Below are 24204 nucleotides of genomic sequence, written 5' to 3'. Positions count from 1 at the left end.
CCTCGTTGTCAGCCAATCACATGACTGCAGTGACTGGGTTTTTGGATTATCGGTGCCGTTTACTACTTTAACGGCACCGACAATCCAAAAACCCAGTCAAAACTAGATTGAAAAAGTGTATAGCTCAAAACTTGACGCAGCTTTTACTTCTTTGCCACCTAGAGATTGTTATCTACGATCATTCAAAAACCCAATGTTATTTCACAGAGACATTTGAGCGAGGGAACCGGGAGGCTCGGAGGCTGGACTTATTCTTCAGAGTTCAGGACTGCAGTCATGTGATTGGCTGAAAACAAGGGAGGCATCTGAAAAAAATGCATTTGTGAATCCAGCCACGTCAGGAGAGTCTCAAAAATCCACATATAAATACAGGCAGGCTTCGTACGGCTGCTTGAAATCCTTGAAAATGCTTGGATTTTAAAGTTGTGTTTTCAAGGTTTGAAAAATGCTTGAATTTTATTTAAAGTGCTTGTAAATGCTTGGAAGTGTTAGGCCGACCATAATTCTCGGCAGTCATTCTCAAACCAATTATTAAATGAAGAGAAATAAAATAAAAGTTTGCTTCATCACGGCTACACGCTTACTCTGATGGCTTCGCATGAGCCTTTGTGTTCTGACCGGATCTGGTTGTCATGCGTGCATCGGACCAACATGCCAGGAGGTTGTCGTTTTAGTGAACGTTGGCTGGAACATGAAAAATACAAACTGTGGATAAAACGTGGACCAAATCCACCCGTAGCCTGCTGCAAAGTATGCAAAAAAGAAATCCAGCTTTTCGCAATGGGAGAATCAGCTCTCTCGAGTCATATGAAAGGTAAGCCACGGACCAGTTAACTATGTGTTTGCTAACCGCCAGCAAACAGTGCTAACGTAGAAGCACTGTGAGATGCGTATTAGTGCTGGGATTACATGTAAATTATGGACAGTTATTATGGGCTATGTAAAGAACAAAGCTATTATTCTCAATGGTAATGATTCCCGTAATGCCCGTAACTGAAAATTTAAGCTCAGTTGACGCGTAAGTACAATCACGAACTGTGCGTTCACACCATACGCGGGCGAATTTTTCGCGAGAGAAAACCGGCGACAAGTTTTGATTTGTAGCGCCACACTTTCGCCGTGCACAGGCGAGCGTGTTCACGAGGATTAGTGGCGCGACAAATTCGCTCGAGTTGAAATATTTCAACTTTGACGCGAATTTCGCGTGATGACAGCCAATCAGCGTTCAACAGATTGGCCACTGAGTGACATGTGTACGTAACAGCCAATCAGCGTTCAACCGTCAAACTCAGTGCAGTGCAGTCCGCGGTGAACTGCAGCATGGAGGAGAAAGTGATCGTTGCCGTTTGCGACTCCCGGAGCTCTATATATAATAGTATATAATATAATATAATTGTATACATAATATCACGGCCAAAAGCTCTGTGCGCCTCCGGATGGCCGTAGCGCAGGGAGCTCTCATAGGGATTGGGCTTCTCGGGGTTTGTTTACCGGCGTTGCTATGGTTTCCGATGTAACACCGAATTCTGCGACCCACCGAAAAGTGTGACCCAGGGGGCGCTGTTGCACAGTTTCTGCAACATGCACGTGTGCATTATAACAAAAACTTAAATAAAACATTAGATCTCCCCCCACCGGTGGGTCTTTCTTTTCTTTATACTAACATTAATTCTAAACAGCATTTTACACAGTAGCCTATAATAGGAAATGCTCAAAGGTAAATCAGCGGAATTTAACCATGACTGTAGCTTTTTATGGGTAAAGAAGCAACGGTGAAGGACCCTACTAAACGCCCTATCCATTGTATGGGTCTGTAAAATGCTAATCAAGTCAATCAAATGTATTTATTAAGCACCTTTAATAAAAAGGTAATTGGTTGGGGGGAGATCTTATGTTTTATGTATGTTTTTGTCATGCCTGTCTACGCTTGAAACTCGTGCATATTGCAGTAAATATGCAACAGCGCCCCCTGGGGTCACACTTTTCGGTGGGTCGCAGAATTCGGTGTAACACCGGCGTCGCTATAGCAACCAGCGACGCCAACTCTAACGGCTACTCAGTTCAGGTCCTGTTAGCACCGTATACTGTATTTTTTAGGCTAGATGAAGTTAAAACATGTAAACAAAAAAATGGAAACTCATTTTATATTGAAGTGGTGGTGAAAAATGTACTACCAAGTCAAATTGCGTTTGTTACCTTTTACTACCTTTAAAGGGCCTTAATTTTAAATTTTATTTTTTACTACATTTTACTAACTTTTACTACCGCGCGGACACCCTGATTTATTACCCAGACCTGCAAACTTCTCAGAGTAAAAAAGGTGACAGTGTCAGGGGGGGGGGGGAGTGTTTCGAAGTATACGGCTACTCGAATTCTGAGCTACCCTTTGACGGTATTTAGCGTGAAAATTCATTACGGAGGTTGTAGAACACAATACAATTGAACGATTTGTAATGACAGACTTCGATGCAAAATGTAGCCCTTTATTATACAGAAATTTGCTGTTGGTGAATTAGCCTAGGACAACACCCTTACCAGATTATTTATCTAAATTGCCCTATGTTGTTAGAATTTACTAACTTTATGCAAGTGGAGTTCGTGGAGTACTCGGCGTTGACTCGGTCCTAAAAATACAATATTATTGTGAATTATATCACATCAAAAAAGCGGTAGCTAACGTTAGTTGAATCAAGCAAACAAATAGCTGTTGTTCTTGCTCCAAAAAGATTGATAAACCTCGAATTTAACACAAGATAGTTTCTTCAAATTAGGGCTGTACGGTATGGACTAAAATGTATATCACGGTATGATTTGAGGAATAGACGGTAACGGTATTATATCACGGTATGTTAATTTTATCTTCTAATTTCAATATAAATGCCTCTTAAGGGGTAAAATACTGGAAAGGCAGCAAAACCGCATAAAAAAAAGAAAAATCTTTTCTCAAGTTACTTCCATCTCTGAAAAACACTAATGTTTAATAGTATAGATTTGTTTTTGCGGACCTTGCCGTATAGTTTTGGCATCTCAATTTGGCTGAAGTGTGTGCGGGCATGTAACGCGTACCTGGGATCGAGTGTTTTGACCATCTCTTTAAAGCCCTTTCTATCGACATTTTGAAAGGGAACCATGTCCTTAGACAGGTAAACAGTGACAACGTTTGTCATCTCGTTCAACCACTGCACAACCATTTTGTTGTAAGGACTGGCTTTCAAAATGCCTGCGGAAGCAATGTCTGATTGCAGAGACAGCTTCACGCTACCAGCGTCTGTCTCGTACGTTGTGGAATGAGAGCTCGTGAAGGGACTATTGCGCAAGCACGCAGGAGCGCTTGCTGCGCGCCTGCGTGCTTGCGCGATAGCATACTGCCTGAGAAGGCAGTATCGTTGTCAATCTGTCCCTGGAAAAAGTACCGTGTTGCCGAATTGAAAAAGGAACTATGTTTCGTTATCATATTTTCAGTAGTCGCGCGTAACTTTACTTTTTACATGAAAAAGTAGTTAGGTAACTGTATTAACGCATTACTTACTTTGTTACGCATTACACACAACATTGTCTACCGGTCACACTGGTCTCACGGTAACGTCAAAATCCATACCGTAGCGCAAATTCACACTGGTGTATTTTCCGAACCATGTTTCCTGATAGTGACATTGCCAAGCAGTTTTCTTGTGGAGAGAGAAAAGTGGCATACCTCACCACATTTGGGATTGCTCCTCATTTCTCTTCTTTAATGAAGATGACAGCAAAGAAAGAGTCTGGTTATGTCATAATGTTTGATGAGAGTCTAAATAAAGAAATTAAGAAATGCCAGCTTGACGTGCATTTAAGATTTTGGAACAATGACCAAGTGTACTCAAGATACCTGACATCTTTTTTCATGGGTCATCACAATGCAGAGCAAATTAATGAGAAGATTGAAAAAGTGTGTTCAGAGATAGGCTTTCAGAACCTGATTCAGCTGTCTATGGATGGACCAAATGTAAATTGAAAGACCTCCTCTTTAGCCCAGCAGAACATTGAACAGCAAACAGGGAGGAAAATGCTAAATGTTGGAAGTTGTGGTTTGCACATCTTACATAATGCTTTCAGAACAGGATGTGCATCCACTGACTGGGACCTAGGAAATCCCTTGTCAAGCCTGAAATGGCTTTTCAAAGATGTTCCAGCACTTCGGGAGGACTTCACAGAAATCACAGCTTCAAAGTTGTTTCCTCTTGACTTCTGCAGTCACAGATGGCTAGAAAACGTGGAGGTGGCTGAGCGTGCCCTTGAGATGTTGCCCTCATTGAAAACCTACATCAGAGCTACCAAAACAAAAAAAATTACAGAGCCATGCACCAAGTCCTTTAAGAAAGCTGAGGTCATTGTACATGACGACCTCTTCCCAGCCAAACTGAACTTCTTTTTCATATCATATCAAGCTATACCAAGATAACGGTGAAGCTATAAACAAACCCATGCTGCCATTTATGTGCAGTGCAAGCCCAGTGTGATGATGAGTGCAACCAACACTCTAAAGCTTCTCAAAGTTGATGACGAAGCACAAGATAACCACGTTGATGTCAACAGAGTGAAAGTTGGCTTTGCTACAGAGCGAGCCTTGGTGGAGCATGTGAAGAACTCAGGAGCTAGGAGGCTGAGGCTTGAGTTTAGGCAAAACTGTAAGCTTTTTCTGGTGAAGATGGTGTCTAAGCTTTTTGAAAAGGCACCAGTGAAATAGACACTGGTAAGAAGCCTATTGGCCCTGGATCCAAGGGTGTTCCTCAAGAACAAAAAACTCACTTCTGTTCCCCGACTCCTTGTGGAAACTGCCCGGCTTGAAGAAAAATGGGAATAGGGAATTTGGTCAGTTTTTTGACACAAGCCTGATGCTGGCATCAGATTCATTCCATAAATTCACTCCACAGAGTGACAGATTGGATGAGTTCTATCATGAACTCTTGGCCAATAAAGCAGAGTTTCGCCATCTATGGGAGGATGTACGACTTGCCCTGATCCTCTCGCATGGCCAGGCTTCTGTTGAGAGGGGGTTTTCAGTTAATAAGGAGGTGATGGTGGAAAACCTTAAAGAACATTCTTTGGTTGCACAGCGGGTCATCCATGACCATGTGCGCATTATCGGAGGGCTGCACAACGTAGGGTACTTGAAGGAATTGTTCCTTTCAGCATCTGCTGCCAGACAAAAGTACCACATGTACCTTGATGAAGAAAGACGTAAAAAACAAGATCAACAAAAAGCACTGAAAATAAAAACACTGATGGAGGAGATATCGGAGGTGAAGGTCAAAAAGAAGAGGATGGAAAAGGATGTGAGGCAACTCATGAAATCTGCTGACAGCAATGCAGAAAAATCCGAAGCTAAAGGCAAGCTCTACCTCATTTCAAAGTCAAACAGACTTAGAAGAGCAGCAAAAGAAAAAGAAAGATCTTGAGACTTTTGAGCAAAAGTTGACAGAGAAAATGAAGGAACTGAATGATGCACTGTAAAGGGTCCTAAATAATTTGGCCTTTGGTCTTACCATGAAGGGTATTTTTTTTTCCAAACATAAAAGACCACTAATGTTTGCTGAAGTTCATATTAATTTGCACTTGTTGGACTTGTTTGCACTGTGAAGGGCATGTGTAATTTGGAACCTTTTGCACAACATAGACCTGAGCTAATGTGAATGATTTTGAGTTTTTATAGTATGTTTGCATGTATCTTTTGCTGTATTATTTTGATTGTCTACTTAACCTGCATTGCTACCTCAGTTAAAGCAAAAAAGTTACCTATTTTGTCTATTTGGTTAATTGTGTTAAAATGGCAACATAGGTATTATCATAGCCATAGTTATGAGGCAAGATTTGCTTAATGAAAGGTGACTGAACTATTGTGAAAGAAACAAAGGTATTTTCCTTTAATTTATTATCCTTCTGTTAATATGGAGCAGTTTTGTTAAAAAATAAGTGAAATTAATATTTTGAGGTTGCATGTATTTATATCACATTATACAATTTACAAGGAGAAATACGGTGTGAATCAATCCATGCGGTTCGATGTCGAGTGCTGTCAGTAAGAAAAATTGATGCAACATAGACCAAATAGAGAAACGGTAGCAAACACAAATGAAATGGGGCACAGAAACTCTGTTTAATTTTCTTTTTCTGTGCCCCATTCAGTTAATGATAGCTGCTGGTTCGATATTCAGCTTAGGTTGTATCAAATTGTCTTGTTCTTTTTCGTACAGACAGCATTTGGTGCCCTTGAACAATAGGGCTATGGATTGATTCAGACCGGATTGCTCCTTTCATGGTACTGGAAAATTGAAAGTCCTTAAAAAGTGCTTGAATTTGGCCATGAAAAAGGTGCACGAACCCTGTACAGACCAGTTCACACACAAATGCAAACAAGTTCACAAATGAAAAGTGTCTTGTTAATTCAAGTTTAACAGTTTGTATATAAATGTAACAACATCCAAACACATTTTTGATGAAAATTTCTACTTTTGTTTATGGATTTATTTCACATTTATACATACCGATATCCACTTGTGTGTGTGCATTGAAATGTATTTGTGAGAAGAGAGTAATTTATATATAAATAGCCTAAATAAATATACATGAATATGATCTGCTGCAAAACTTGGAGTATCCATAATACAAAGCATTGACCCTTTTTTGCATTTGTGGTCCCATTTCCATATTGTAAAGCCTATATATATATTAGGGCTGTCAAGCGATTAAAAAAAATGATCGCATTAATTACAGGCTCTGTGATTAATTAATCTAAATGAATCGCATAATTAAATTTTTCCGAGAAAGTATTTAAAAATAATTAAATTCCAAGTAAATTATGGCAGATGAGTGATTCAATGAATAATATACATAATATACTTTAAAGTTCAATGCCTCTTTTATTTAAAACATATCTTTCATCAACATACGGTGCATTTTAATGCTACGGCCACACCTGGATAACGCGTGTAACGTGCCTAACTTGACGCTTGATCATTGTGTGTCACAATGATCAAGCGTCAAGTTATGGTTCAACACGCCTAACGCGCCTGTGGCTGCGCTGGATTTAGGAGTCCGAGGTAGGAAACCCAAACGCCGCCGCGTTTGGGTGCATGATAGAGCTTCGATCGGGTTAGATTAAATAATCTCGGATATAAATAACAATAATCGGGTTAAATAACTTCACATTGTGTGTCTGGTTTGTTTCCAGCATTCGTAGTGTTGATCAGCCGAGATATAGTCCGCCAAGACGTTGAGGTTGCTTAGCAACCAGAGACGCTGTCCATGCAAGTGAATGGAGCTTTCCCTCTTCGTCATAACTATCAAACCAAACATCCTTCACCTTCACCGAGCAAACATTATGAAAGTAAAATGCACATTTCTCGCTAAAAATGTTTGCATAAACGCATTTAATGGCGTAACTATGTTACTATTTCCACCCAGAATAAAGAAAGATGTCGGCCGTATGCTTCTGTGCAAGCGTCACTACTCTCTGCCAGTGACGTCGGGTCAAGCTCCACGCTGATTGGCTATCGCGGCTAAGCATCACGCGTTGGAGCGTTGAAAGTTCAATTTTTTGAACTCGTTTGCACCAACTCGGGCGTTGGTGCTTTGGGCGCGTTACTGCGTTTACGTGCGTCTGCCGCGTCTAACACCCCTAACGCGACGCTTCAACGCGTGTAACGCATCTACGCGCCTATACCAATGGTTCCCTATGCAAAAATGCCGATTTTCGACGCCCCAAACGCGAGTAACGCGGTTAGTGTGGCCGTACTTTTAGATCAAATTAATAACATTTACATCTCTCAAGATTCGATGAATCTCAGTCGACTGTGGCTTGACGAGGCTGCCTGCTAGCGCCAGCTTCAGGGGCTTTGGCAGCTCGTACCTGCGAGCTTGGTACCAAATGTTTTGCGTTGAGGTGATACTTAAGGGTTGATGAACTCCGCTGACAGGAAAATTCCTTACTGCAGAGATTGCAGATAACGGTGTTCCTATCTACAGATCCGTCTTAACTTGAACTTTTCGTTCACGGGGCCGAGCAGCGTCTTCTCGTCTGCCTCCATTTCAACGCAAATTACGCACCGGGTCAAAGGGCACTATAGAAGCGCGATTAATCTGCGTTAATTTCTTAAACACGTTATTTTTTCTGTGATTAATTAATCTAAATTAACGCGTTAATTTGACGGCCCTAATATATATATATATATATATATATAATATTCACAGATTCTTTAGACCAAGTTGGACGTAATCGGGAAACCGAACGGGTTTATCCTGTTGTTACTCTTTTCCTGCTGTCGGCTCCCAGACCGTAGTCGAGGAGCACATGGGAGACGTTCCCTCCAGGGCCGATGTATTCTCGGGGGTAAAACCCTTCACTTTGACCGGCAGGGGCTCTGCTGGTTATAGGTCGGAATATGGTCGGGATAAAACGGCCACCGATTCTTGACACTAGACTGGCACACGCTACCGCTCGCTCTCCTTGCTCGTACATTCACTTGCTGACGTCACTCACACACGCACTGCCATTCTCGCGCCCACACATACGAAGAATGCATATGTAACCCAGTTCCTGTTAGGGACTCTTATTCTGAAGGAGGAGAACGGAAAGTGTGCGTGTGGGTCGCTGTTTTGACTCTGTGTTGGGAGCGCTGGAAATAAAGTGGATCGCCCCGTTCATTGAATGGAGTTAACCGATTCTTCTCTTATATATTACCAAACTATAGGCAACAATAATTTGTACATTAGATTATTATTCATAGATTAGAAAACAAAAGGAGATCGTTAATACTTGGGAATAACATGGGAATGAATGAAACGCGCATGCACATTTAAAAGACAGCGTTTACAGGAAGTGCGTCATTATTGCGCATCTAGGACCCCGAGTCGATCTGGCAGCCGAGTCAATCCGGCACCAACACCGGCGACTAGCGTCAGAAGCTGAACCATCACTATGGTAGAGCTAAGAAGGTTCTACGAGCGCTTCAGACCAATCTTACCAACCAACGACGTACGTAAGAGATTCATAGCAAAGAACGTTTCGGGAAATATGTGAGATGTTAAGGCAGGGCTCCAGAGTGCGCCTAATTTGGGCGCACATGCGCCTAGAATACGGGGTAGTGCGACCAAATATTTTATTTGGGCGCACCGGTGCGACTGAAAATGTATCTGGTATAATTATTATTATTTATTTTTTTACAGAGCAGTCTATTCATAATATTGTAATAACCACGGAAGAGGCAGTGAATGAAGTATTGATTAGACAGCGATTTATTAGACGCTTAATAAACCGTTGGAACACGCAAGACCGGTAACAATAGAAACGCCGGGAAACAAACCTGCGAAGCCAAATCCAGGGGCCTGTACTACGAAGCTCGATTAGAGGGTTAGCGAGGTATGTTGAGCTGAAAGCCTGGGTTAGCTGTACCATGAAAGTCGATCTCTTTAAGCGTCGCTGTTTCACCATGGTGACTTACGCTCACAATCAAACCTGGTCGGGAGCAGTTTTTCAGCGAGTCTACCCGGAGATCGGCTACTTATATCGGCGTGCGCAGCTTCCTAGCCCCTCCTCCGATAATGGCGTCACCATTTGTGGGTGTTCCCATGGACCTCGACGCACTTATCGTACAGGCGTCTCTCCGGAGACAGAGGGTTTTTCGGGACAGAACCGATCCCTTGGCATTGTCTGACGATATTCTTTATGAGAGATACAGATTCGGCATTTATTTAAGGCATTTATTTAATGGTCAAGATATTATTAATCAATGGCGTAAATATCGACGGTGCAACCGGTGCAGCTGCCCGGGTTGCCCCCCCCCTCAACAACTCAGCGCAAGGCAGGCACGGTCCAACCCCCCCCCCCCTCCCCCCCCTCAACTACTCAAAACTTGGGTGCACCATAAATACGTGCTGGTGCACCCAAATTAAAAATTTAGGCGCACCAGTGCACCCAAGGAAAAAGTTAGTCTAGAGCCCTGTAAGGTAGAACTTAAAGTAGAGATTACAAATGACGTAGCGTTAAGAAGGCTTGAAGAAGGTTTCGGGAAACCAGGCCCAGTTTGGTAAGCACTGCAAAAGTCAGTAACTTCAATATGTGACCATGCTAGTAATGGAGATTTATCCTATTCGTGAGAAAATGCGGTGAATGCAGAAGTGCAAACTGAGGTTGCAAAATATGTTTTAACAAAGCCAGAATTATTTTGAGCGACCTGATTGGCAAATTCTTTCATATTTTTTCGAGAGATCTAATTGGTGAAAATCGTAATATTTGTTTCGAGCTGTCTGATTTGTCGATATTTTCATTTATTATTATTATTTATTTGAGATATACCAGTGTACCAATAATATACTATTATTTCGAGCGATCTCAAAAATTATTTAGCTTTGAAAAATATTATTTTGATCGATGTGATTGGTCTAAAAAATATTTTTACGAAAAATATAGAAATTTATTAAGGCAATTTCTCGAAAATTATCGAAATATCAGATCACTTTTAAAATATATTGTACTACAATTACACAAAACAACACATTCCTCTCTCCTCCATGTCAGTGGTACACACACCTCTCTCCTCCATGTCAGTGGTACACAATCCTCTCACCTCGGCTGCGGTGAGCTGCTCCCTGAGCTTCTCCACCTCTTCCCTCAGCTCCCTGATGATGCGGGCGTTGGGGTCCTCGTTCACTACCGCGTGGTTGACGATCCGCTTGGCGCGGTCGGCGTAGCGCAGTGTGGACAGTGTCTCCTCGTAGTTGTCGGCCGCTGGGCTCACCGTGGCGATCATGGCCGTCTTACTGTTTCCACCAAGGTTGTCCTAAGTCAGAATGAGTCTCAGCTGGTTTGACTTTCATCAGAGCTCTCAGGTGGTTATTTAAGAGACCGTATCAGCATTCTAAACAAGTAGCAAACAAACATTCAGACTTTGACTTTCAAAGGCATTTATTTTAATCAAAATACAAAACAATGGCCCTGTGGGGGTTAATGGGCTGACCTTTAGGAGCCAGGTAAGAACAGAGTCTCTGTATGGGACAAACTTGGCCTTCCCTTTCCCAGCAGACTGGTCAGCCAGCGCAGAGATAACACAGCCCAGGGTGGTTAAAGACCTAAACAGAACAACAACCTTTGATGAGCTCGTAACGAACAGAGGGTCAATGAGAAGCTCAACTGGTAACCCCGCCTGGGTTTACGGCTCCATTCAACCTTGGACCAGCCATGTTGCTCTCACGAGGCTGTACTATGTTTTCTATAGAAAGCATAGGTACAGCCGTATTGCATATATTTTATTTTATAAGGTTTTTAGTTGTTTAAATCTTTTACATTTGTATCACATTTGCATCATGTAACGCATGTCCGCATCTTTGCCAACAAGAGGCTTTGAGTTATCACTCATGGACTGAGCGCACATTGTGAAAATCGTCCTTGTATTTTAGTCACCCAAGTGATGCCAAGGTTTATATCTTTACCAGGTTATCTTTTACTCTCAAACCTCATCTCTCTTTACATCGTGACGGCATTAGGAACGTTTTATCACTCAAGCCCATAAATCACTGAGAATTGCAACACCTCGTAAAATCGGGATACAAGCAGAGGTTACAATATTTACGAAAAAATACGGCACACACTACAGACTACAAACAACAAACAAAAATAATAATTTAACATATGATAATAGAAAATAAAATTACGTGATCTGAAGCGATCTTTTTGAAGAGGTGTCATTAATAGCCCAGTGTGACTAGTATTAGTTTGTGAATGTACTGTAACACAAATTTATTTGCAAGTCTCCCTCATCTATATGATATGTTATGTTTATATTAGGGCTGGGCAAAGCTTTAATCGCGATTAAACACTTAGTTTTCTCGAGTTAACTCGCGATTAATCGCATGTTTGAAATTATGTTTTAAATCCACTCCAATCTAAATTAAATGAGATTATCAAATGTAATTACACATTATCAATCATACCAAATGTAATTAATAAGCAAAAATGTGAGTGATCATGAGGGAGTTTATAGACTCACTCATTCATTTGATGTAAAGTAAGTGGAACGAAACACAAAAATGATTTCTGGTATGAATGTTGACATTCTGTGGGCAAAACCAATTCAAAATCAAAGTAAAAAATAAGATTGCATTAACGCGTAATTAACGCGTTAATTTGCCCAGCCCTAGTTTTTATATGTTGTATTAATGTATTTTTACAGCGTACCTGTTGATGTTGCTGCCTTCCTTGAGTCTCTCACCGGCCGCTCCAGTCTTGGAGACTCGCTCACTTCCTGCCAAGTCCACCAGGCTGATTTTGCTCACTTTCTCCCCAGAGTTCTGACATCACAACACAAACCACTGTGTCAGTGCATTGCACAAGAAACACATACATGTGCTGGCTCTGTAGCGCTGGTAAACTTCATGCAAATATATGTGCAAAGGTGCGTTCACAGCACAAGGGAACCACAAGGGAATTCACTTTTCTCAAGCGAGTTATTTAGCATGAAGAGCCAAAGTTCAAATATTTCCACTTGAGCACACATGTGAACGAGGCGAATTTGCACGGGTACAATTGTCACAAAATTCCAATCATCCGCGAAGCCGGCTTGGCCGTTGAAAAATGTGCATCTATTCGCATCTTTGCATTGACTTTGTATGTATCTGTGCCACACTTTTGTTGTGAACGCAGAGTAAGGAGTTTTTTATTGAAACTAGGCCAGGTAGCAACAGTTTGGTTATTTTGTAGTTACTCTTATTGTTATTGCATGCTAAGATTGCCGTCGGCCTCACCGAGTTAGTCACTTTTTGAAAGTGTCTGCTAAATTACTAAATGTGAATTTAAGTCAAGTCTGTGGCTCCATGCCTCAAACAGACTGATCATACGTGAGGAGGTCGAGGAGGTGGAGGTGAGTACTGACCCCGGAGCCCAGGTCGTACAGCGTCTGTGTGACGACAATGCTGAAGACGGCGTGCGAGCGACTACTTTCCTCGTTCATGTTGGTGGCAGCAACAGTCCGCGACTTGTTGCCCTCCGACATCAACACCTCAATGTCCTGTAGGAGACAGAAGCAGACCTTAAGACAGACCTACGGACCTACAGACAGACTGACAGCCATTTAGTCATAAGGAATGGCATATAAACATAGACCGACATAGGCACACATATAGACAGCCATATAGACGTACACTTTCGTTCAAATGTTTGGGGTCACATAGAAAGTCTAAACGTTGTTAATGTTGTGAATGACTACTCTAGCTGGAAACGGCAGATTGTTAATGGAATATCTACATAGGTGTACACAGGCCCATTTCCATCATCCATCACTCCTGTGTTCTAATGGTACATGGTTTAGCCACTAATGGTTCCTGTGAAAAGCTAATTGATGATCAGAAAACCCTTGTGCAATTATGTTAGCACAGCTGAAAACTGTTGAATAAAAGTGTGTTTTCATGGAAAACATGAAATTGTGACCCCAAAATTTGAACAGTAGTGTACATATAGACAAACATACATAGACATACATGTAGACATACATAATATAGACATACATATACATATGATAGACCGACATATAGACACGACAGACAGACTGAGATATAGACATACAGACAGACATATTGACAAACATATAGACATATAAAGACATACAGGCAGACATATATGCATACAGACATATTGACAAACATATAGACAGACATATGAACAGAAATATGGACAGACATATAGAGATACAGGCAGAAATTTAGAGAGGCGTATATACAGACATATAGACATACAGACAGACATATTGACAAACATATAGACATATATAGACATACAGGCAGACATATAGACATAAAGACAGACATATAGACAAACATATAGACAGACATATAAACAGAAATATAGACAGACATATAGACATACAGGCAGAAATTTAGAGAGGCATATATACATGCATATAAACATATAGACAGACATATAGGCAAGGCATACATACGTATATACAGACATAGTCATACAGACAGACACACATAAAAGCTGCGTTTCCATCCCCCTGCTTTTATGCGAATTTTGAAGTATCGAATCAGTAAACGGCGATGGAAACACCAAAATTTGCATTAAAATTCCTCTTAATTCACAAAAAAGTTTTTCCACTCGCTTGAGGTGGTTTTTGACTTATGCAAAAGAGTGTAAATGCGCAAAATGGGAGATGGAAACACACGTTTCGAAACAGCTGTGACGCAGCGAACATTGTACACACAGGACTGAAAACGTCATTTTCGATTTCGGCATTACGACCGGCCATAGCAACCCTGCCGACATCAACTTGTAGCGTCAATATATATATATTTTAAGCGTTTGTATACATAGACATCCTATATCATACATGTATATACGATATAGGATGTCTATGTTTGTATATCCTTTGATTATACCGTGTCCATTAATCTCTGATATATGGACACCTACTAAGTAGTTCCAGTCAAATTGTCTGTTCAGCCTTCAAAACGAGAGCTGGTTAATTGTGAAAAATGCAGTTATATGCTACAGACCCTATAGTATCTGTGGTATAAAGGCTGGGGCGAATTTTAAATTATAAATATGTACAATTTATGTTGAAAGTATAGGCAGTCGCGATTCCAATTGAAACGGATGGCGCGGTGAATAGTCTTCAAAACAAGAGCTGGTAAATTGGGTAGAATGGATAAAACTGTTATCAGACAACGCGGTTATATGCTATATAGACCCTAGAGTATCTGTGGTATAAAGGCTGGGACGAATTTCGAATTTAAATATGTAGCTACAATGTATCCTTTAAATACGACCATGGAACAGATGGCCAATGTGAATAATAGATACGTGTGTGGACCGCTGAAGAGGTAAAACTTTTCCTTGCGCTTATCGAAGAAAAAAACATTACAGCTATTTTAGATGGAAAACAACAACGCAATTCCACTATATTTCAGGACCTAAGAGAGAGCATTGTAATCAAAAGGATACGACAAGCCCTGGAATGTGTGCAGGTTTCCGCTCCAACCACTTGATGGAAACGCACCTAATTCGAATTTCTTTTTTGCGAACTTTCTAAAGATTTGCTTCACCTTTAGATGGAAACGTGACTATACACATTAAGACATACAGACAGACCTATAGACAGACATATAGACATACAGACAGACATATAGACATTCAGAAAGAAAGACATATAGATATACACATATAGACACAGATATGCTGACATAATGTCAGACATACATAGAGACATCAAGACAAACAACAAAAGAAATAAAGGCAAATAGAGTGGGTGTGAGAAGAGATGACAAATCAAAGTGATAAGTTTGTAGTCAGCAAAGGCATTGGCATTACAACCTTGCTCTTTGATTTATACAATGGTTTATACTGTCAAATGGACAGACAGACACAGACACAGGATGTTTTGCACACCATCATAATCTCAATGTGCAGATTTCTGTTGGTGTATGCCAGTGGAGGCTTCTCAAGTGAGGAAAGGGAGGAAGATCCTCCTTAAAGGTCCCATGGCATGCTACTTTATGGATGCTTTAATATAGATATTAGTAAGCCCCAAACACAGTATTTGAAGACGTTCCCCGAAATTCAGCCGTGGTGCAAAATTACAGCCACTACGAGCCAGTCGTACATTGAGCTTTCCCCAAATGCGCCGTTTTGGTGTCTGTAGCTTTAATGCAAATGACGAGGAGAGAAGCGGGTCAAGGAGGAGGGGGGGGGTGTGGCCCTGAGCAGCTTGTAGCCACGGTACCATGCGCTCTGTTTACAGTGGATGTATCGCAATGGCGAGGCACACACAGCCTTCAGCCGTGTTCTGTAAATATTCTAGAACACACAGGAGTCCTCGAGCTCTATATCTAAATAATATCATATCATATATAGAAATCTATATCATATAATATATATTATCACAGCCAAAAGCTGTGTGAGCCTCCGGACGATATTATGAATCTCAAACGACCGCGTCAGGTTCTCCGACGTCTCTGGTTCTTCCACGTCCACATCAATCTGAAGTAGACTGAACCACGACATGGAGGAGAAAGGGATTGTTGCCCGCGATTGTTGACCGCGGTAGTCTCCCAACGGAGTCTTGCTGTCGAGGGACAACCGCCACGGCATTGGTCAGCGCTTAGGCACCACCGCCTCCTGCAGCACCGAGGCGGTGGTCCCTCGGCAGCGGGAAGCAGGGCTCAAGCGGGAGACATTTGCGTCCAACAACCGCTTTCTCCTCCTTATGTACTTCAGGGAGTCAAAGCCAAAGTTCCTTTCCCCCAATTCATTCTCAACCATGGCTTAGATAACCCCCACTACGAGTCTCGTTGTGGAAATAGCAGAGACGAGAGTCCGACGTGTCATGTGCCATAACACCAACAGCAGAACGGTTATCCAATTACAAGGAAGTGTACAACACTTGCGTTACAGTCCTGGAGCTTTAAAATAATATCATATAATACATAGATATCTATATCATATAATACATATTATCACGGCCAAAAGCTGTGTGCGCCTCCAGACGATATTATGAATCACAAAACGACTTCGTCGGACTCTCCGACGTCTCTGGTTCTTCCACTTCCAATTTCATCAATTTGAAGTAGGCTTAACCGCGCGCTGCCTGCTGCCGGCTGCCCGCGCTTGGGCAGTGGTGCTTCGCGGCGGTGGTGCCTGGCGGCAACCAGCAGCAGGCAGCATGTCGCAGTTCATGCAGACCTACTTCAGGAAGTCAAAGCCAAAGTTTCTTTCCCCAATTCCTTCTCGACCATTGCTGAGACCCCAACTACAGTCTCGGTGTGGAAATACAAGAGACGTCAAAGACAGTGGCGGAGCCACGTGGTGGCCAGGGGTGGCCGTGGCCACCATTGGTCAAACTTCGGCCACCCCGCTGGCCACCCCTACGACCGGGCCAAAAAAAAAATAAAAAATCGAAACGCTATTTTCGCATAGCTGTCGTTCCCTTAAGGACGCATTTTACTGCAACACAAAACAGGAGCTTCCAATGTGAGTAGAGTTTACTTCTTTGTGATTGAATTACCAGCAGCCACAGATGCAACATTGTAGCGTGTGAAAACCGCAAAATTCTGCCGCGTCCATGTATGGGCAGATTTAGAATAATTAGTTGCAAAATGTTGCAAATTCAACGTCGGTATTCTTTCTTCTCTATGCATAGCGCATCTCGTCGATTATGCTGTTTCGTGCTGCAAGCCTTTTAGTGAGATCAGAGACTGTTGAGAAGGACAGTACCAAAATATCTTTGGTAAGATGGATATAAGAGAGACCCGCAGTGAATTCAACCCGGTCCACTTGACATCGGGTAGGTGCATGACAGGTACCGTAAAACGTAAATAGCCCGGGCTATTATTTGTTTTCTATCACTGAACTTTCGAACAAAACTCTTGCTCAGCAACGATGGGAAATAGCCTATCAAATGCATTATTTAAACCAGTATGAATATTACCGTAGGCCTACATGTTTACCAGGCAATTGAATAACGCCTGCCCTGCACACAAACACAGGCACGCACGCACACGCAGTGCGTGCCTGTGTGGTAATCGGGACAGTTGGGAGAATTCACTGTGGCCCGTTAACTTTTCGGGGGGCGCCGGGTCAACGTCGCAACCAATTCGATTTTGTCTAGAGGGGAGTAACCATGAGCGCCCCCTCCCGAATATACAGCCCAGGTCGGCCTTGAACTGCGATTGGTCAGAAAGACGTAACAGCTAATGACAACATTGAACTCTCATGCAGGTTCGAACAGAGTGACACACAAACACACACACACATAGTTTTTCACCCACTCCGTATCCAGCTTGTTCCACGCTAGAAGCACCCAGGCTACTATGCGGCGAGCTGGGGCTCTCATGTTCTCCCCTGCGGTGTATTCCTTGTCCGCATCCCCTGCCATCCAGTTGTCATACGATTCATGCAGACTGGTTTTGAACGGCTGATTCCATGGATGTACTTTGCGTGTGCCGTGTTTTCCCGGCGATGTGGCGAAGGCGAAGCTGTATGGTTATGCTGTTGAGGGCTTAAATAAATGCACTATATAAGTTGACTATGAACAATTATTGAAGTTTAAAATTTTCTTCAGCAAATTTGCAATATTTTGCAACAGATGCAATATTGTAGCCAGTGAAAATCGCAAAAAAAAAATGAGACACTAAAATAATGGACTTATTTTCTCTAGCTGTGCCCTCCAGATGGGTAAGTTTAAGTTAACTCGATCAATTAAGTATAATGGGATTGGGGACTGGGACTACTAGAATAGTTAGAATAAACTAGTCGTTTTTTCCGCTGCCTGGTAACCATGTCAGCGGTATGAAAAGGCCTAATACTATCAGGTAAAGCCGACTTTAGATGCTTAATGAAAACAATCATGTTTCTGATTTATGTGGCCACCACTATGAGAATTTTGGTCCCACTCTGGCCACCCCTATAAAATTATTCTGGCTCCGCCACTGGTCAAAGAACCAACGTGTTATGCGCCATAACACCAACAGCAAACACTTGCGTTACAGTGTGTGTAATCACACACACACAGACACACATGTGGCGCTTGCACGGTCGTGTCACATTGGCGGGCCAAATTCTTTGGGCGGGCAAGGTAGAGAAAGGGGAGGAGCTTAGATCCTTTATGACGACATATGGGACCACATTCCAAATCAGCGCGCTTGAGCCTTTTTCAAAAGCGAGCAGAACACCTAGTGCTCGTTTTAGAACACCAAAACGCAAGTTTTAGCCACTTGGAGAGCATAGGCAGGCTAGGGGAACTCATATTTATGTTAGAAAACCTCATAAAGTGAGAGTTTCATGCCATGGAACCTTTAACATTGTTGAGAATAAAAAATGTAGATTGCCCAGACTACTGTCATGAATTAATGCCCTTAAATATGACTACTTTAATGCCTTTGTATATGTTATGTTCGTTTCCCTGGGTAAAGGGACATTAGCACCCCCTATCGCCTATTGACAATTACTTCAGGGAGGACGTTACTCTCTCAGCCTCCTTTTATTCCCATTAATTTCCCTGAAACTGTTGGCGGCCGGTGAATAACATGGGGTTCAATGGGAGAGAGGAGGAAAGTCCTCCTCTAAGTGGGTGTGACTAGCTAAGGGATCTGCTGCACTATGAACCAATAAGAAGGAGTCCTGGCTCAATATGAACCAATAAGCAGGAGCCCTGGCTGTGGAGCAGCCCGGAGGGAGGGGTTATCCCCTCAAGTCTAGTCTACGAGATCCAACAAACCCGCTCAGTCGTACAGTCGGTGCGCTACTGTTCGTTGATGTACAGTGCGGCTCTGTTCGCTTATATTGGCGTTTCCGCCGAGCAGTGTGGTTCGGTGCTAGCCTGGCACCTCCCCTACTTCCACCTACCTACTTCCGCTCAATTTTCATTTCACTTCAGTACTAGGTCTGGGTCTGCTTCATATGCATGGTTTCCTTGGAAGCCAGATTTTTGGCGGTCCAATCAGCGAACAAAGGGAGTGGCTGAGAATGATGACGTTAAGGTCAGCTCTAATTGACAGACATCTCCACGCACGGTGTTTGGTTTGTTTACAGCCTGCGCGCAACGTGATTCCCGGCCAAACGTTAGCGATTGGTTATGGCAGATCCAGAGTGGCACTGGGCAGATCCAATAGTTTTCAACTTCAACAGACACCCGCCTTCAAGTGAGTTAACGTTTGTCAATTGAGTAGGTCCAGACTCTCTGTACAAATGAAATGAAGTACGAGAGTCTGGTTGGACCACGCTTTGGTATGACCAATTGATATTTTTGCAACACAAACAGCAAGGAGGATTCACTTGATCTACAAACGAAGTCCCTCAATCTTAATTGGCTTAACACCATGACCATCACCATTCAGAGACATCCATTAACATCAACATTTGCCCCAAACACTGTTAGGCTTAAAGTCCATTTAAATAGTTGTGAAATAATGTTCTTGTTCTTTTAATTGCTTGTAACTCTGACCGTTCTGTTTGATATTGCGGAAAGGATGTTAGTGAATGGTTCAGAGCATTTTAAATGGCATCCCTTTTGGTCTTGTTTCTACTTTTTTCTTAAAACAATTGTAGCTAAAAATAAACATAGGGCAAAGATAGGCCCCATGATAGGCCCAGATTTTTTTATTTAGTTTTACAAATCAAGAGTAGAACTGATTTGACTAATGGGCTTTGAATCCATATGCAGACCTGCAAACCTCTCAGTTTAAAAAAGGTTACAGTGTCGGGAGGGATCATCGGTCCAAGGACTGATCGGTGTTTTGAGATATACGGCTACTCGAATTCTGAGCTACCCGGAGGATGGAGCACACAATACAATGGAAAGATTTAAAATGACAGATTTGGATGCAAAATGTAGCCCTTTATTATACAGACATTTGCTGTTGGTGTATTAGCCTAGGACAACAAGCTTGCCAGTATAGCCCTATGTTGTTAGAATTTACTAACTTTATGCAAGGTCTACGTTCGTGCAGTACTCGACGTTGACTCAGTCCTAAAAATACAATATTATTGTAAATGATATCACATCATAAAGCGTTAGCTAACGTTAGTTGAATCAAGCAAACAAATAGCTGTCGTTTTTGCTCCAAAAAGCTTGAATTACCTCGAATTTAACATAAGATAGTTCATTCAAATTAGGGCTGCATGGTATGGACTAAAATGTATATCACGGTATGATTTGAGGCATAGATGGTAACGGTATTATATCACAGTATGTTCATTTGATCTTCTAATTTCAATATAAATGCTTCTGAAGGGGTAAAATACTGGTAAGGCAGCAAAACTGCATAATCTTTTTTTTTTTCAGAGATACTTCTATCTCTGAAAATCACTAATGTTTAATAGTAAGGATTTGTTTCTCCACTTGCTTGCAGACCTTGCCGCATAGTTTTGGCATCTCAATTTGGCTGAAGTGTGTGCGGGCAGGAAACGCATACCTGGGATTGAGTGTTTTGACCATCTCTTTAAAGCACTTTCAATCAACGTTTTGAAAGGGAACCATGTCCTTACACAGGTAAACGGTGACGGCTTTTGTTATCTCGTTCCACCGCTGGCACTTTGTCGTAAGGGCTGGTTTTCAAAACGCCTGCGGAAGCAATGTCTGATATGCAGAGACAGCTTCACTCAACCAGCGTCTCTCGCGTACCGGAGCGCTTGCTGCACGCCTGCGTGCTTGCGCAATAGCATACTGCCTGAGAGCTTGCGCAATAGCATACTGCCTGAGAAGGCAGTATCGCTGTAAAATCTGTCCCTGGGAAAAGTAACGTGGCGCTGAATTGAAAAATGTTTCGTTACCATATTTTCAGTAGTTGCGCGTAACTTTACTTTTTACATGAAAAAGTAGTTTGGTTACTGTATTAACGCGTTACTTACTTTGTTGCGCGTTACACAAAATACTGTCTACCGGTCACACCGGTCTCACGGTAATGTCAAAATCCATACCGTAGCGCAAATTCACACTGGTGTACTTTCTATACCGTTTATACCGTAGACCTACACCCCTACTTCAAATTGACGTTAAGAGATTCCATCAGTCTCGCGCGGTAGCCAGGGGTCTCATCCAAAGGCGAGCTCAGTTGGCGCTGTGTGCTTCAAGATGCTGAGATTGTGATTGGCCCAGAGAAATGTAAATTATAAGAATCATCCAATAATGCTTCATATGAAGGAAAGCCTTCCCCCCCGCCCCCTAAAAAAACCTCTCTGGTTCGACGCGATTCACGTGATTGACCCAATTGACCAAGAAAACGGTGATTGTCGCCGAAAAGCGACAAGTTTGCAAGTGTGTTTATGCCCTTGTAGTCCAAGACATGCTGCCCACCAGCTTTCAAAGTACAATGCTGCCACTGGTGGATTTGCCTCAATTTTATTCACGTAATTATCCCTCCCTGATATTTTTTTGGTCACTGAAACACCCTGAAACAACTTGAGTCTCACATTCTTATGCCACCATACGCCACTAACAGTGGAAGCAGGCCAATGGCAACCAAGCGCGCAGTCCTTCCTCCCTCACTTTAATAACCACCAGCCACCACTGGTGTAGGCTGACCTGAACTTGAAAATGATTCATCCATACTAAATCAATGTAGCCAGCAGTATTTCCACTTGGCTGCGGAACATGTGTGACGGAGCTTGTTCACAGTGGGAAGTGCGCTTGAGGTTCTGTGTGAAATGCACTGGCCCGCTCTGACATAGAGTGCAGTAAAACGCTATAGGGCTGAGAAGTTCAAACTTAATTAAATAAGCACTTGCCAAAAGTAAGGATGTCTTAACAAAACCCATGACGACACTGCATTAGGACTGGAACGCCAGGTCTCTGGACTATGACTTTTCATAATGCAATGATCTATGTGCGTGTGCGTGCAGTTGGGTGTGTGTGTGTGGGGGGGGGGTGTGTGTGTGTGTCTGTGTGTGTGTGTGTCTGTGAGGGTGTGCGTGTGTGCGTATGTGTGTGCGTGTGCGTGCGTGTTTAAAAGTGGAGGGCCTCTGTTGAATGTGACTAGGGGGCCTGTAATCATGGTGTGACGAGAGAGGAGAGGGAGACACACCTCAAAGCTGGTCACAGCCAGCTGAGAGAGGCCATCCACGTACGGACCCAGCACTTTGTGCTCTCGCACCTTCAGGGAGAGCCGGCTCCTGAGGAGACACGTGGAGGGAATCAGGAAGAAGAATAGATCATTAAAATCAATGCCGGAGGCAATCACAGCAGCGCTAATATAGAACAACAACATTGCAACCTCGAGTGTGATATTGCTTTTATACAACAGTTATACTAGTAAAATGTACTGTTAACAATAATAATTGACAATAGATTGTGATTTGTTTGTTTATTTAATCATATAAACGAATGAAATTGCTTCCGCAAACAAAAATACATCCCCACAGAGCGGACTGTTGCCAAGCAACAACTCAACAAAACACCAAGCAGTTTAAAGCCCACACCGTTTTCTTTACGGTGTTGGCTTCATTAATGCTCCTCTCCAACCTGTCAAGCTCAGACGCTGACATCGGGGCACAACTGGAGTCTCGATTGTGCATCAAATCAAATGTTATATTTCGGAATCTATCCATCTTTAGGCTACCGCGCAAAGCTGGTTCAGGTACGGTCCAAGGTAACAGTTTAAGTAAACTGTTACAGTTAAAGTAAGTTGGTTACAGCTGGAATGCGGAGTGATTTTGACAGTTGGTTTAGAGTTTGGTGAACAGTCCGAGTGATGTTGGCGATCATATCAGCGCTCCTGCAGAACTCATGGAATGTCTCTTGTCCAATCAAATTACTCGCTCAGAACCACTGTTGTATAATTACCATTTTAGGATTTTATTATATTTATCAAAAAAACCGAAAGGACGAGATTGTGGGTAAAAGCGGCCAAGATGGGTTTTCTCTGGAGGGTGGGTGGCATCTCCCTTAGGGATAGGGTGAGAAGCTGCTCAGCGATCCGTGAGGAACACGGATGAGAGCCGCTAAACCTCTGCTTAGAAAGGAGTCAGTTGATGTGGTTCAGGAATCTGGTAAGGATCCCGACTAGGCGCCCCACTAGGGCGGTATTCCAGGCACGTCCATTGGGGAGGAGACCTCGGGGTAGACCAAGGCCTAGGTGGATAGATTATATCTCAACACTTGCCTTGGATCGCCTTGGGATCCCCCCGTCAGAGCTGGTCAATTTGGCCCAGGAAAGGGAAGTCTGGGTCCCCCTCCTTGAGATGCTGCCCCCGGATAAGCGTTTTGACGATGAGGATAAGGTTATATATAAAAAGTTCTCAAATCATCCGTCTTGAGTACTGGATGGGGATAATAGTTTAGTAAATCACTGTTCCTCCTCCTGTCGGTTAAAGATTTAGTAAAACCCCGTTCCACTTCCTGTCTCTAAAAGCAGAGGTCTTCAATAGGGGGTCCGCGAAAGTTTTGGTTGATTAGACATTTTTTTTATATTCCCCCCGCAATTTTTTCCCCAAAAAAAATACACATTAAAATTAATCTAACACACTAGGCGCGTTTACATGGGCACTTTTGAACCGATTTCTAATCGGAATAGATCTATTCCTATCATGTGATCCGAATGTACCAACATATTTGGCATTTACAAAAGTGGTAAGCGTACGTTTGTACGTACGTACGGTCTCTCGCGCACACCTGACTCATCCGGACTGGCTGCGACATTTTTATGTATTTTATTTTAATGAAAGCCCAGCAGGAGAGAGCTTTTCTC

The 24204-nt window shown here is 42.5% G+C and overlaps 1 protein-coding gene across 6 annotated transcripts in view; it reads right to left on the bottom strand.

Moving 5' to 3' along the window:
• kif13a (kinesin family member 13A) overlaps nt 1-24204 on the bottom strand; it is a 144702-nt gene that overhangs the window by 66619 nt on the left and 53879 nt on the right. For all 6 annotated transcript variants that reach the window (XR_003978465.1, XM_030369953.1, XM_030369954.1 and 3 more), the window contains exons 7-11: nt 22543-22630; nt 12903-13037; nt 12209-12321; nt 10992-11103; nt 10602-10814 (exon numbers count right to left, since the gene is read on the bottom strand). Coding sequence is in view for 5 of the 6 variants with exons in the window: in XM_030369953.1 (XP_030225813.1) it covers nt 10602-10814; nt 10992-11103; nt 12209-12321; nt 12903-13037; nt 22543-22630 (661 nt within the window). In the remaining variant the exon portion in view is untranslated. The remainder of the gene's footprint in view (nt 1-10601; nt 10815-10991; nt 11104-12208; nt 12322-12902; nt 13038-22542; nt 22631-24204) is intronic.

This window comes from Gadus morhua, chromosome 11 (genome assembly GCF_902167405.1).
Source record: "Gadus morhua chromosome 11, gadMor3.0, whole genome shotgun sequence".
Lineage (NCBI taxonomy): Eukaryota > Metazoa > Chordata > Actinopteri > Gadiformes > Gadidae > Gadus > Gadus morhua.
Note: the sequence above shows the minus strand (reverse complement) of the source record. Positions and strands in the feature narration are given on the sequence as shown.